At 31.3% G+C, this 16328-nt stretch overlaps 1 protein-coding gene across 1 annotated transcript in view; it reads left to right on the top strand.

The window, feature by feature from the left end:
• The window catches only part of LOC114334814 (gustatory receptor 5a for trehalose-like), a 28421-nt gene that overhangs the window by 4210 nt on the left and 7883 nt on the right, over positions 1-16328 (top strand). The window contains exons 2-5 of the mRNA XM_050662396.1: positions 8122-8407; positions 10234-10419; positions 12863-13014; positions 13623-13748. Of these exons, the coding sequence (XP_050518353.1) occupies positions 8125-8407; positions 10234-10419; positions 12863-13014; positions 13623-13748 (747 nt within the window). The 5' untranslated portion in view covers positions 8122-8124. The remainder of the gene's footprint in view (positions 1-8121; positions 8408-10233; positions 10420-12862; positions 13015-13622; positions 13749-16328) is intronic.

Genomic DNA, 16328 nt, shown 5'->3' with positions numbered 1-16328 from the left:
AACTGCTTGTCTTGTTTAGTAGTAGTTCTAGTTGTTCAGCAGAGCTTACTATAATCACGGAGTCATCTGCATATCGTATGTTATTAATATTTATTCCGTTAATTACTATTTCTTCACTTTCAGATAGTAATGCTTCTCCAAAAATGAATTGACTATGTACATTTGATAGTCATCATAATCATCATCATGGCATCTACACTCTACACTCCTAGCGGAGTGATTGCCGCCCTTTTTGGGCTCTTCTGATTTATTTGTCACAGGGAATCAATCAATCCAATCATTTTGGTTTTACAATTGGTTGTGTGACTTGGCATCTTCTACAATGTTCCTCCATTCGTTCCTGTTTTTGCTTCTGGTTACCCATTCTCTGACTCCCATCTTCTTAAGGTCCTCTACTATCTGGTTCTCCCATCTAGTTTTGGGTTTTCCTCGTGGTCTGCCTGTTACAGGTCTACATTTGGAAATTTCTTGATAACGGCTTCTGGATTCCTCCTTTCTATATGGCCCATCCATCTGAGTCTCTGTGCCTTGATAAATATGACGATGTCTTCTTCTTTCAGAAGTTCTCTTACTTCGTGGTTCATGAGTTTTCTAAATTCATTATTACCTAAGTTTAGTGGTCTTGCTCTCCTCCGAATTATTTTCCTTTCTAGGATCCTCAATCTTTCTTCCTCTTTCTGTGTCAGACACATTACTTCAGCACCATATGTGATTACTGGTCTAATTGCTGCTTTGAAAATTTTCAGTTTTGTATTCTGAGTAAGCTTCTTATCTTTGAGGAAGTTACTGTATTTCCAGTAGGTTCTGTCTCCTGCCTGGATTCTTTCATTAATTTCGATACTTCTATCATTAGTTCCATTAACTGAGACTCCAAGATATTTAAAATGTTCTACCTTTTCAAATTTATACTCACCAATATTTAAGCTTATCACTATTTTGTTTTATTTTGATTTATTTCTAAACCCCTTTTGGATGCTTCTTTGTATAACTTAGTAAATTCTTTCTTTAAACTATTTAGGTTTCTGCTAATTAATGCTATGTCGTCAGCATACGCCACAAGTTGTGACGTCGATGTTGTAATCGTACCTTTTATTTCTGTAGCTCTTATTGTTCCTTCTATAGCGACATTAAATAGTGACGTTGATGCCTTGATGAGTGCCTTGTCGTACTCCACTTGCTATTTCTTTATTTTTGGTGGTTCCGTTATCTGTAATTATTGCTGCAGTCGATCCTTTCATTGTCATTTTGGTAAGCTTTGTAAGTTTCATTGGTATATCTAGGTTTTTCAAGTCTTCTATTAGGTCGGGTCTTGTTAAGCTGTCTATGAAAAGGATGTGTAAGTCGATATCATGTTCGTATCATTTCTCAATTAACTGTGTGATTATGTGAACTGCGTCTATTGTTGACCTTCCCTCTATAAATCCGTGCTGGAGAGAAAGGCGAGAGAAAGCTCTCTCGAATATACAGAAGAAACAGACCTTGATGATGAAATCGAAATCGAAAAGCCGTCACATGAGGACTTTTTACGTGTAATATGAAATCTAAAACAAAAGAGAGCAGCAGGCCCAGATGAAATCCCAAATAAGTTAGTAAAACGGGGCGGAGAAAAACTACAACTATACCGGGCAGTATCGTCGGCCCCGCTAGCGAAATTATTCCGATTCGATTTTTTTGCACAATCTTACTCAAAAAGAGGTCCTTATAACATATCCACAGGGTGCCGGCGGTGCCGTGGTCGAAAAATTGTTTAAACAATTTTTTTTAAACAAATTCACAAAAATAAGTTTTTCATTTCGAACAATATGTTTTTAAATAATTTGGGTCATTCTGAGCAAAAAAGGTCTCTTGTCATTTTTCTCTAAAATTGATTGTTGTCGAGTTATATGCGATTAAAAATTTGAAAAATGCGAAAATGGCCATTTTTAAATCCTAATAACTCGATTAAAAATTATTATTATGAAATTCAAAAAGTGACCTAATCAAGTTTCAAGCCCCTTCTTCAAAGACCTGAAGAGATTTTTGTCATTATTTTATTACAAAGCTGCTATTTTTAATTATTAACAATTACCGCTATGGTCCAACTGTATCGTCGCCCTCGTTAGCAAAACTATTTTAATTAGATTTTTTTGCACAAACTTACTCAAAAAGAGGTCCTTATAATACATCCATAGGGTGCCGGGCGGTGTCGGGGTCAAAAAATTGTTTAAACAATTTTTTTTAAACAAATTCACCAAAAAAATTTTTTCATTGCGAACGTTTTTTTATATAATTTGGATTATTCTGAGCAAAAAAAGGTCTCTTGTGATTTTTCTCTAAAATTGATTGTTGTCGAGTTATATGGTCATTTTCGCATTTTTCAAATTTTAAATCGCGTATAACTCGACAACAATCAATTTTAGAGAAAAATATCAAGAGATCTTTTTTGCTCATAATGTCCCAAATTATCTTAAAAAAAATTGTTCGAAGTAAAAAAATTATTTTTGTGAATTTGTTTAAAAAAATTGTTTAAACAATTTTTCGACCACGGCACTGCCCGGCACCCTGTGGATATGATATAAGGACCTCTTTTTGAGTAAGTATATGCAAAAAAATCGAATCGGAATAATTTCGCTAACGGGGGCGACGATACAGTTGGACCATAGCGCTAATCGTTAATAATTAAAAATAGCAGCTTTGTAATAAAATAATGACAAAAATCTCTTCAGTACCTTGAAGAAGGGGCTTGAAACTTGATTAGGCCACTTTTTTAATTTCACAATAATAAATTTTAATCGAGTTATTAAGATTTAAAACTGGCTATTTTCGCATTTTTCAAATTTTTAATCGCATATAACTCGACAACAATCAATTTTAGAGAAAAATGACAAGAGACCTTTTTTGCTCAGAATGACCCAAATTATCTAAAAAAATATTGTTCGAAATGAAAAAATTATTGAGGAAACAGTAGCGATCAACAGGTAGTCAAAACGCGTTCCAAGATTGCGGCTGTAATTTTGAATATTTTTTAGAGATATTTGGCACACGTATTCGTAATATAATAAAGAATGGCGGTACAGAGCCCAATTTGAAAAATATATTAATATGTGGAAATTACTCTGTAATTAAATTCAATATTAAAAAACGAGCCTGTACCGCCATTAAGAAGACCAAAAAAATACACTTTCTTCAAATATACTTTTTTATCCGATGCCTAGATTTTGTGTCATTTTGGAACTACTAAAATTTTTTATTTAATTAGTAGTTCCAAAATGACACAAAATCCAGGCATCGGATAAAAAATTTATTTGAAGAAAGTGTATTTTTTTGTTCTTCTTAATGGCGGTACAGGCTCGTTTTTTTAATATTGTATTTAATTACAGAGTAATTTCCACATATTAATATATTTTTCAAATTGGGCTCTGTACCGCCATTCTTTATTATATTACGAATACGTGTGCCAAATATCTCGAAAAAATATTCAAAATTACAGCCGCAATCTTGGAACGCGTTTTGGCTACCTGTTGATCGCTACTGTATCACCTTAAAAAAATTGCTTAAACAATTTTTCGATCACGGCACCGCCGGCACCCTGTGAATATGTTATAAGGACCTCTTTTTGAGTAAGATTGTGCACAAAAATCGAATCGCAATAATTTCGCTAGCGGGGGCGACAATACTGCCCGGTCTAAACGGAAAATATACGACCTAATAATAAGGATTTGGGAAGACGAAAGGATGCCCGAAGAATGGAAAACTGGATGGATATTTCCGATGCTTAAGAAAGGGGACACCACAAAATGCAACAACTATAGAGGAGTAACACTGTTAAACAGCTGCTAAAAAATATTGACATCATTAATCAGACAAAAACCCTCAAAATACATTGAAACTAAAATTGGAGACATTTAATAGTAGTGAAGACATAATACAACCCTGCTTAATTTCTCTCCTGATTTAAATTTCTGAACTGGGTTCGTTATGTATTACAATTTGTGCTCTTTGTTTCCAGTAAAAGTTTGTTACTATTCGTAAGTCCCTTTAGTCCTTGTTTTTTGTCCTTTGAATTTGGACTAATTTTTCGTGTCTTACTTTGTCATAACTTTGTCATTCAAAACCATGCATCTTTGAGTTTTCACATTAAAAAATTTCACAAATAACACTTCTCTGGTTCCTAGACCGCTTCTGAACCCAAAGTAACTATCATATATTTCTTCTTCCAGTTTTTTTATTTATACGACCATGTATGTTCAAGAATAATTTTATGTATTTATCGTATATATCTCTATTTCTTTTTGTATTGAATTTGAAATGCTGCTTCTAAGTTTGCGTCTTCCTTCTACAAGGTTGAGAGTCATCCAGTGTTTGTTTCCTATAATTTTTTTCTTTGGAATTTATGTGACCAATGCTTCAGTAATCCACTTCTTTGTATATTCTCACGTTTTCTCAAGGTCTCCGGTAGTCACTGGCAGGTCAGATTTTGCTCCTGGGTGTTTTGGAACCAATTTTTGTCTTTTATTTGTAATTGACTTATTGTATAGCTTAATACGTTATTCTATATGTAACATTTTTTGGTCGGAACCAGAGCAGAATATATATTATAAGAAACAAAAATCCAATTGAAATCCAAAATAACGTTATAAAATTATATTATAGGCCATTGATTATGTACTATAGAAAGGAACTACAACGTTAACGGATTTTTATTATTTCATATGGTCAATGAATCTCTATATATGAAAAAACCGCGGAGTGCTACCATTTAAAGGGGTGCGTTTTGAGAAATGGGTGAATTAGTCCCGGGGCACAGGTTACATTAGGGTGAGTTATATGCACTTTTGGTACAAACACGTCTACATAAAAATTGTTCCTGGTTAAATTTCCTATCTAAATATAACTCTTTAAAGTCAAAGATACTTTTTTTACAAAAATATATTCAAAAGAAAAAGCACATAGAAACCCAAAAGAAAGAAATTTTGTTTTTTGTCCCATAACTTTTGTCCACGGGGATATAGGTATAGACTATAGACAATGCTTCACAGAAAAAAAACTTACATATTTTTTCTTTAAAATGATGTTTAGTAGAGGTCATTAGGATTTAAAGTTTTCGAAATATGATTTTTCAAATTTCGCCACTCACAGCAATTTTGGGCAATTTTCCTTGTTATTTCGCAAATATTGTTCTGTAACTTTTTTCTACGTAACTTTAGGTATATGCAATGGTACATGTATGAGGAATAGAAATCAATTACCTTTAAAAAAATGGTCTACTGTATAATGTTGTACGACTTCTTTTAAAGAGGTTACCTTTTTCAAGACTTTATACTTTTAACGAGTTTTTATATTTTTTAAGATTATTTTTTAAATTTCCCATTATAACTTTTTTTTCTATAAGGTATATTATATCATAAAAAAGAAAGCTTAGTCTGTTTACTTTAAAATGGTGTATTATAAAAAATTCTAGGGTTATTTTTGAATGAGATATGCTTTTTCAAATTGTAATAAGTACTTGCAACGATTTTTGATTTTAGGATTATTTTTTAAATTCCTCATCATAACTTTTTCATGTGATTGTGTGTTATGATTGCATCTTATTTTTTATAGGTAATACTTTGGATCCACTTGACTCGGCCGGGCAAACTTCAAAATATGGATTAATTCCAATATATACTGTCAAAGCTCCTGCACCACAAGCTTTGCTTGAAAAATAGAATGTAAATGTACCAAAGGATGTACAAAAAACTGCGGTTGTAGGAAGATAGGAATTAGTTGTTCAATATTCTGCAAAGGGTGCATGTGCATGGGTACTAATTGTGGGAACTCTAAGATAACTGAGGTTTCAGAGGAAGATATTGAAGCTAATGCTAACGAATAGATGGACTTTGATTTTGAAAATTTTTTAAATGTCAACGTTTAAATAATTTTAACTAAAGTGATGTTTTTTAAGACTAATGTTTATGTAATTTTTGTAAAAGAAAAAATTTTAAATAATACAGGTAAAAAAATATCAAAGAATCACTCGGTTTCCATTATGTCTTTAAATATAGATGATACACCATTTTAAAGAACAGAAAGTAAGCCCTCTTTGTTGCGCAATATATAGATAGTATATTCATGTACAAGAAAAAAAGTTATAATAAGAAATTTCAAAAATAATCGTAAAAAATGTTAAAAAGTAATATTTTTTTTAAATTAGGTATTATATAATATACAGGGTGTAACGAAAATACAGGTCATAAATTTAACCACATATTCTGGGACCAAAAATAGTTTGATTGAACCTAACTTACCTTAGTACAAATGTGCATATAAAAAAAGTTACAACCCTTTGAAGTTACAAAATGAAAATCGATTTTTTTCAATATATCGAAAACTATTAAAGTTTTTTTATTGAAAATGGACATATAACATTCTTATGACAGTAGCATTTCAAGAAAAAATTATAGGGAAATTTGGACACCCTATAAAAATTTTATGGGGGTTTAGTTCCTTTAAACCCCCCAAACTTTTGTGTCCGTTCCAATTAAATTATTATTGTAGTACCATTACTTAAACACAATATTTCTAAAACTTTTTTGGTTCTTAGTACTTTTTCGGAAAGTCAGTTTTTATCGAGATATTTTGAATATTTGTCAAATCCACCACATATTTGTATATGGTTAAGTACGATTATGGATACTTGGTAATAATATGAAAAATTATTGTATGATTTACATTTTTAGGTATATTTTGAACCGTATTAAAAAAGAAGCCATATCTCGATAAAAGGTGCCTTCTCGAAAAAATACAAAGAGGCAAAAAAGTTTTAAAAACATTTTGTTTAACTAATGGTATCGCAGTAATAGTTTAATTGGAGCGTACACAAACATTTGGGGGGTTTAAAGGAACAAAACCCCCATAAAATTTTTATGTAAACATATTAAAAAAGAAGCTGCAACTCGATAAAAACTGCCTTATCGAAAAAATATGAAGAGCCAAAAAAGTTTTAAAAATATTGAATTTAACTAATGGTATCACAATAATAATTTAATTGAAACGTACAGAAAAGTTTGGGGGGGTTTAAGGGAACAAAACCCCCATAAAATTTTTATGGGGAGCACAAATTGAACTGTAATTTTTCTTTAAGATGATCCTGTCATAAGAATGCCACATATCTATTTTCGATAGAAAATCTCTAATAGTTTTCGATATATTCGAAAAAATCGATTTTTATTTTGTAACTTCAAAGGGCTATAACTTTTTTTCTGTGCATATTTGTACTAAGGTAAGTTAGGTTCATTCGAACTATTTTGGGTCCCAGAATATGTGATTTAATTTATGACCTGTATTTTTGTTACACCCTGTATAATATATAATATATAATATATTATATGTATAATAATTTTATTTTATTTTTATATTATATTATAAAAAAAATCTTTAAAAGTATAAAACCTTGAAAAACCATAATCTCTTTAAAAAAAAGTCGTACAACGTTATACAGTAGACCATTTTAAAGGTAATTGATTTCTATTCCTATTACGTGTACCATTGCATATACGCAAAAGTTACGTAGAAAAAAGTTACAGAACGATATTTGCGAAATAACAAGGAAAATTGCCCAAAATTGCTGTGAGTGGCAAACTTTGAAAAATCATATTTCGAAAACTGTAAATCCTAATGACCTCTACCAAACATCATTTTAAAGAGAAAATATGTAAGTTTCTTTTCTGTGAAGCAATATCTATACCTATATCCCCGTGGACAAAAGTCATGGGACAAAAAACAAAATTTCTTTCTTTTGGGTTTCTTTGTGCTTTTTATTTTGAATATATTTTTGTAAAAAAAAGTATCTTTGACTTTAAAAAGCTATATTTAGATAGGAAATTTAACCAGGAACAATTTTTATGTAGACGTATTTGTACCAAAACTGCATAGAACTTACCCTAATATAACCTGTGCCCAGGGACTAATTCACTCATTTCTCAAAAATGCTCCCCTTTAAATGGTAGCACTCCGCGGTTTTTTCATATGTAGATGTCCATTGACCAAATCAAATAATAATACCCCGTTAACGTTGTAGTTCCTTTTAGCTATCTTATTTTGAATATAATCAATAGCCTATTATCACAATAAAATAATATTCATAACATACTAATTTTTTAGAAAATGTATTTATATGCCACATCCAAACCACAAGCAGACAATCTTCTACTTCACTCAAAAATAGAAAATAACACTCTTCACTCTGCAATGAAACTTCCGCTCCAGATAGGACAAGTGTTTGGTTTGTTTCCACTCTACGTAGGGGGAGCCACTTATGAATCCCTTAAAATTAAATGGTGCTACTGGAGAATGGTGTATTCGATTTTAATGTTAATCGGTATTTTTTTCATCACGATTATTACCACCTACAAAAACGTCCCTGAACACCATGATCTGTTGAGCTTAGGTAAGTATTTAAAACAAGTAACATAACACAGAGAATAGCATACACACATTTAATAATAAGTCATTAATATCTACAAATTTCTGGCTTCCACTCGAAACCAACTAGATGAGATGCTAAGAACTGTAGAATCCTTTTCAAATGACATTAGTATGCACTTCGGACTAGACAAGTGCCGTGTTTTGAATATAGTCAGGGGAAAGGTACAGCCCGGTGGATTCGATATGCAAAATGGCCAGAATATCGAGGCCATGGGTGAAAACGATATGTATAAATATCTTGGAGTAAAGCAAGCGCGGACAATTGACCATAAGCAAATTACTGAAAATTGATATAACTACTGAGTTTATACGAAGGGTAAAGTAGCTGCTTCGTTCACACCTTAACAGTAGAAATTTGTTTAAGGCACTAAACACCTACACATGTTCCGCGCTGAGCCATTCGTTTGGCATTTTTAAGTGAACAAAAACGGACATAGAGAATCTTCAGCGAAAAGTAAGAACACACCTCACGAAGGTACAAAAACACCATCCTAAAAGTGCAGTAGAAAAAACGACATTACTAGAAGGAAGAATCTAGGAGGAAGAGGACTTATGGATACAGGTGAGCAATTAGATAAACAAATTGCTAATTTAAGAACTTATTTTCAGATGCAAGCTGAGACATCTACTCTACATCGCACTATCTGCGCAGTAGATGACACAACACCGATCAAAATGAGCGAACCAGAAATGCGCATAAACCACCTCACTTAAGACGAAAAAATGCGCACCTGAATGAGTAAACCTCTGCATGGGCGACATCCCAATAAGGTTAACCAAGACTATATCGACAATACAGCATCGAACTATTGGTTGACATCAGGAAAGATGTTCCCTGAAACGGAGGGTTCATTACTGGCCATTCAGGATCAGGTTATACCAACCAGAAATTATCTGAAATATATCGTCAAAGACCCTCGTGTTCAAAACGGCAGATGCCGATATGGATGTCAAGCCCAAGAAACCATCCAACATATTACAGGGGGCTGCCAGGCATTTGCTGCAACTGAATACAAGGAACGGCATGACGCAGTGGGAAAAATCCTTCATCAGGAGATAGCTATCAAGCTGGGACTTCTCCAAACGGACCATCTCCCATATTATCAATACGTCCCCGGGAGGATGGCAACTACAAGCTATACTGGGACCGCACTGTGCTCACAGACCAAACAGTGGCACATAATAGACCAGATCTCGTATTAGTTAATAAATTAACCAGACAAACAACACTAATTGATGTGGCGATACCTAACAACAATAATCTACGTAGTAAATTTACTGAAAAGATCGCCAAGTACAGAGATCTGGAAATTCAAATACGAAGACAATGAAGAATGCAAAGTACCCAGACGATACCTATTATTATGTCTACTACTGGAGTCATTCCGAAGAACCTCCTCGAAAGAATAAAAAGGCTGGGTCTAAATGAACATATTTACAAGACCATGCAGAAAGCTGTACTACTCGCAACGGCCAGATGTGTACGAGAATTTTTGGGAGATACACCTGCATACCAAGTCACCTAGTGCTCGATAACACGGAAAGAGTACCACCAGAGCTCTCCTTTTGATACCGTAGGTATCTGGGATGAGTCAATTTTCCCCTTAGAGGGAGTGTGAGCCTTATGGCTAAATCTACAAATTTAAATATGACGTGACTAACCTTTGTCGACTAGGTTTTGGTAAACGGAATATTGGCTTATACGATACGATACATTTACATACATAATATGTATATTATATGTATATTATAAATGTATATTATACATTTAAATTATTTGCTTTTTAGAGGGCGTTATATTTTTCATCAACGCTACAATTCAGGCACTACTATTTTTTAAATTAACCTTTGAGTGGCCAGACTATGTCAAAGAATGGAACAAAGTGGAAACTAGATTGTCAAATATGGAAGCCCCTGGAAGTTTGAAACAAAAATTAAACAGCATTGCGATTGCAGTGTTGATTCTAGCCACAGGTAATATAAAACATTTGTGATTTGGTGCGTAATGTTTAGGGTATTTTTAATATGAAACAGATGAAAAAGAGGAAGAATCTAAAGTAAATAGGAGTAAATTGGGTAGAAAGTAAAGGCAAAAGAATAGAAGAAAGACATTATTGGTACAGGGATAAGTTTCACGAAAAAATACCAAAGATAGGAAGCTTTTCACCTCATTGAAAAATAATAAGAAAAAAATATCTACTACATTGGAAAGACAAAGGAATTGGTACAAGAAATGTCTTGAAACTGCACATTAAAAACAAATAAAGTCTCTCTGGTTTCCAGTCCGTTTCTGAATTCATAGTCCAGAGAAATAAGATTTTTCTCGTGACACACCCCTTTCCAGGCCGAAACCAAATTTTTTGAGTAGTATGGACATCTATATTAATAACCTTTATGTTTCCTGCAGCCGATTTTGATGATATACATAGTTATAAACAAATGAAGATCAAAAAACGGTAAATTTTCGCTTTTTTCGTCTATAACCAAAAAGTTAAGAATTTTAAACAAATTTGAGAGTAAGAAACTCATACATCGTCTAAAAAATTTAAATATAGCGTTCGCTGAATATGTCTATTCTTATTGGTTGCTTAGAAAATTGCAAAATAAATCATAAATTTTGAGTTTTTATAATTATTCATAACTAATGTAAAAATTAACTTAGAACCTTCTTATTACACGAATTGCTGAGACTTCTGGTGCTTAAATTATATTCTAAATTTCAAAACAATTGGTCAAATAGTTTAAAAGTTATTTAATTTGTTTATCCCAAATTCATATTTTTTTGCAACACTATAAGTCAGAAAAATATGAGGTTACAGTAAGACTTCTGACAGTTTATGGAAGAAGAACATTAAATGTTCTTAAATCTGTAGTATAAATTTTATACTATTGACTTAATTAAAGAAAAATGACAAAAAGTAATTTTAAACAGTGTAAAATTATTTTGCAAAAACACGTCGATTTTTTGCTTACCTATAAACAATTAGAATAACTTTTTAACCGTTACCCGTAGAAAAATTATTTTTTCATATTTGGAAATACTGAATTTTTATACACATTTAGAAAGAAAAACAATTGTCCTAGGATAATTAGGGACGAAGTTAGCCCCCCCCCCCCTTTTTATAATTCACTTGTTTTTCAAAATAATTTTGCACTATTTAGAATTACTTTTTGTCATCTTTTTTAATTAAATTAATAGTATAAATCTTCTTCTTTCATAAACTATCCAAAGTATTAGTGTAACTTCATCATTTTCTGAGTTATAGCGTTGCAAAAAAAATTAATTTGGGATAAACAAATTAAATACCTTTTAAACTATTTGACCAATTGCTTTGGAATTTAGGGTATCATGTAAGCACCAGAAGTCTCAGTATTCCGTGTAATAAGAACGTTCTAAGTAAATTTTTACATAAGTTATGAATATTTATAAATCCTCAAAATTTATTATTTATTTTGCAATTTTCTAAGCAACCAATAAGGATAGACATATTCAGTGAACGCCATATTAAAGTTTTTTATACGATTTATGAGTTTCTCACTCTCAAATTTGTTTAAAATACTTAACTTTTTGGTTATACGCTGAGAGCTCGTACGTAGAGGGGATATTTATAAATTCGCGAGCGCCAGTAGTGGCAGGTCTGTAAACGTTTACCGGAAATTTGACAAATGTCAAAGTGATTAATTTAAAATTAAAATTAAAAACATTAATTATAAAAAATATTAGTTGGTCAAAGCTGTGGTATATATTTTTACCTTAAATATACTTACGTTTTAAATACTGAATTTACGTTTTTTAATGTTCCGTAATATGTAATTATAAATTAATCTTAGCGCCATCTACACGATAATTGTGAAAGTATCCGAAGTAACAAATTAATATTTCATCAATAGAACGTCAAAATGATTAGCAAAATCTAAAAAAAGCTGTTACAATTTAATTACTTTTTAGCGTTGTAAATATTAAGCGATAACAATTAAATAATAAATTTAAAAATTACCGGTGAAAGTTGAATTAGTAATCCGCCAGGAGCGACACCAGCGAAGCTCAGAGCGTATAGACGAAAAAAGCGAAACTTTACCGTTTTTTGATCTTCATTTGTTTATAACTATGTATATCATCAAAATCGGCTGCAGGAAACATATAGGTTATTATTATCGATGTCCATACTACTCAAAAAATTTAGTTTCGGCCTGGAGGGGGTTGTGTCACCAAGAGGATATTTTTTTCCTTATTTTTCTGAACTATCAAACTGACCACCATTTAATCCTACTTCCAGTTTTTTCCTCCTCAGTGTCATATTTTAGGGAAAAAAATATTATCATTTTTGGGGAGGAAATCGTGATTTCCTCCGTGGTCGATAAGAACAAGACAAACTGCTCAGTGTTTTTAATTTTTAATTTGTTTGACCATTTTTAGTGGAACATTATTTGGTGACAGCTGCCGTTTTAAAATCCTCGTTTGCAGCAAGTGCCTCAATCTCAGAAGGAATCAGATATTATTTCCAATCAAGCTATAGTGCAGCTTTTTCTCTTGTTAAGTATAATTTTTGGTTAGGCTGCTTACTGGAGGTGAGATAATTAATAATCATTTTTCTTAATATTATATTAACAATATAAAAATAATATTTTAAATGTGGAACAGAACTTTTAAGCTGAATTTCAAGAAATTATCAGTAGTAATTGCACAAGAGCTCTGAAATTATCGAATTTTTCCCGAGTGACACTTTGACAGTTTTAATGTCACGACCCGAAGGGGAGTGAAATTATGTCAAAGTGTCACGAGGACAACAATTCGATAATAATTTTAGAGATCGAGTGCAATTTGCTGTGATTATTTCATGAATAAAACTGTTTATAACCAAAATTTTATTGTAATTTATTTACATATGTAAGTACAAATTAGTACAATTATACACACAGTTGTTATAAATATTTGACGGTTGAAAGTCATCACTTTTATAACTTTTAAAACATTAATTATCATTAATGTCACTGAATGTATTTTTTTCGTAGCAACGAAGGGTATCTGACGTAATGTACTTTACGACGGGATATTATCAAAAATTATCACTTTAACTTTTGTTTCTGTAGCTTTCTATTGGTCAGAATCTCCTATGAGTGAAATAATCTTAGAAACTTATTAAGTTTCTTATATCAAATTTTTTTATCTGTTTTAGTTCATTAATGTCCAGACCACTTTTTTATGGAATTATATTGATGTTTTTATAATGTTGATAGGAGAAGCATTAAAATTTAGACTGCAGCAGCTAAATCAAAGAATAAGGATATATAGTAAAACGGAGGTAAATTCAACAATAATTAGTATTATTTATACAACCTAACTGGCTATACTTTGTCTTCGTCTATTGGATCTGTTCTGAAGTCTCTGTGCTTCCGTCAATAGGGATTTGTGATATTCTTCCCACTCTGACATACTTATGGGGTTCAATGTCCTTGTTTATTTGATCTGCTCATCTAGAGCAGATCATATAGCCCCTCTAAAGATCCCTGGAGAGGGTGAAACGGGCGTAAGGGGACGATTGATCATTCCTGAACTGAAATGAAGCATAAACTGCCTTCATTTTTTTGTTTTAATTGCTAAAGTGAATTTTTATAAAGGGCAAATTGAATCTACTAGCCTAATAAAATAAAAAAAGAATCAAAATGTAATTCCGTACAGGTTGGAATAAATTTTATATTAAAGTTTAGGTGAATACAAAAGATATTTTCAAAAAAGCATCCAAATCATATGAGGGGATCATTGTTTAAATAATTAAAAAGGTGTCATTTTTGCACAATATTTACTTTTTTAATTGCTGAGGTAATTTACATTTTAATGAAGGTCTTTAGGGTTTTTTCTACAAAGCTGAAGGACAAATCTTTCACCTAAGACTTAATAAATTAAATTTGACCCTCTATTTATTTAAATAATTATGTATAAAATTTAAAAATCAAATTTGCAAAAAATATTTTTTTGCGTTTTAAATAAGCACTATAAAAATATTTTATTTAATAGGATAAGTTGCGATATGTTACCAGTAGTAAGCAAAAAAAAATTGGTTAAAAAATATTTAATAATTTATGAGATATTTAATTTGTTTATCAATTGTTACTATATTTTCAATTGCAAAAACGCGGTTGTTACCAAAAGAATATAAACCTGCTTAAAATCTCATTACTTTTATTTTTATGCATAATTTCGATAAATGTATTGATAAGTTTAAACTTCAATTTAACTCCCCTCTAAAATGACATTTGAAAATTGTTCTAATTTGTTTATAATTTGTTTTTTTAATAACGTCGCGGGGATTAAACATTTTGAAATTCTGTTCCGATAATCGGGTTCCTGGGAATTTTTCACTAATTAACAAATTTTTTTGTCGTTTTTTCTTCTTATTTTTTTTCCTTATAGTAAAAGATATAGTTTTGCTTATAGAGAGGGTTTCATTAAGAATGTCCAATCTCTGAGTTGCCGATTCTAGACCTTAAAATATTAAGATTTAACCAAAATCACCTTAATAAAATATGGCTCCTTATTGAGTTACAGGGTGTTTTATTTAAAAATTTAAAAATTATTTTTGCTCAGTATTTTAAAACTGTTCGACATATCTTTTTCATACTTAGAAAGTGTAGGTACTATACACCCTATGAAATTATGTTAAATATAGGTTTCCGGCTATTACCAGAGGCGTACGACAGGCGGAGAGGAGAAAGCAAATGTTTGACCCTTCCCAAATTCTACGTCACTGGTGAAATTGCCATTTTAGCACAATTTTTAAATTCTGCAATACTGTCTATGTAAATAAGATCCTCTTTACTCGTAACGATAAAGTCATTAGTTTTCGAGATATTTGAAGTTAAACATGTAAGGGCACAGTTATTTAGTCATTTTGATTAATACATTATTTGTATATTGTATATTGTAATAATGTATATTGTACCGCTTAATTTTTAGTTTCAAATATCTCAAAAACTAATGATTTTATTGTTAAAAATGAATAATATACTCTTTAGTCTTAACGATAAAATCATTATCTTTCGAGATATTTCAAATTAAAAATTAAGCGGCACAAAACCTTAATCAAAATAAAATAACTGTGCCGTCACATGTTTAACTTCAAATATCTCGAAAACTAATGACTTTATTGTTACGAGTGAAAAGTAAGTTATTTACATTGAGAGTATGGGAGAATCTAAAAATTGCGCTAAAATGGCAATTCCGCCAGTGACGTAGAATTTGGGAAGGGTCAACCATTTGCATTCCCCTGTCCGCCTGTCGTACGCCTCTGGTAATAGCCGGAAACCTGTATTTAACAAAATTTCATAGGGTGTATAGTACCTACACTTTCTACCAAGTATGAAATGGATATGTCGAATAGTTTTAAAATACTGAGCAAAAATCATTTTTAAATTTTAAATAAAACACCCTGTAACTCAATAAGGAGCCATATTTTATTCAAGTGATTTTGGTTAAATCTTAATATTTTGAGGTCTAGAATCGACAACTCAGAGATTGCACATTTTTAATGAAACCTCCTCTATAAGCAAAACTATATCTTTTACTATAAGAAAAAAAAAGAAGAAAAAAAACGACAAAAAAAATTTGTTAATTAGTGAATAATTCCCAGGAGCCGGATTATCGGAACAGCATTTCAAAATGTTTAATTCCCGTGACGTTATTAAAAAAACCAAATTATAAACAAATTAGAACAATTTTCAAATGTCATTTTAGAGGGGAGTTACATTGAAATTTGAATTTATCAATACATTTATCGAAAATGTACATAAAAATAAGAGTAACGAGGTTTTACACAGTTTTATATTCTTTTGGTAACAACCGCGTTTTTGCAATTGAAAATATAGTAACATTTGATAAACAAATG

The sequence above is a fragment of the Diabrotica virgifera genome, chromosome 9, assembly GCF_917563875.1.
Source record: "Diabrotica virgifera virgifera chromosome 9, PGI_DIABVI_V3a".
NCBI classification, from domain to species: Eukaryota; Metazoa; Arthropoda; class Insecta; order Coleoptera; family Chrysomelidae; genus Diabrotica; species Diabrotica virgifera.
Note: the sequence above shows the minus strand (reverse complement) of the source record. Positions and strands in the feature narration are given on the sequence as shown.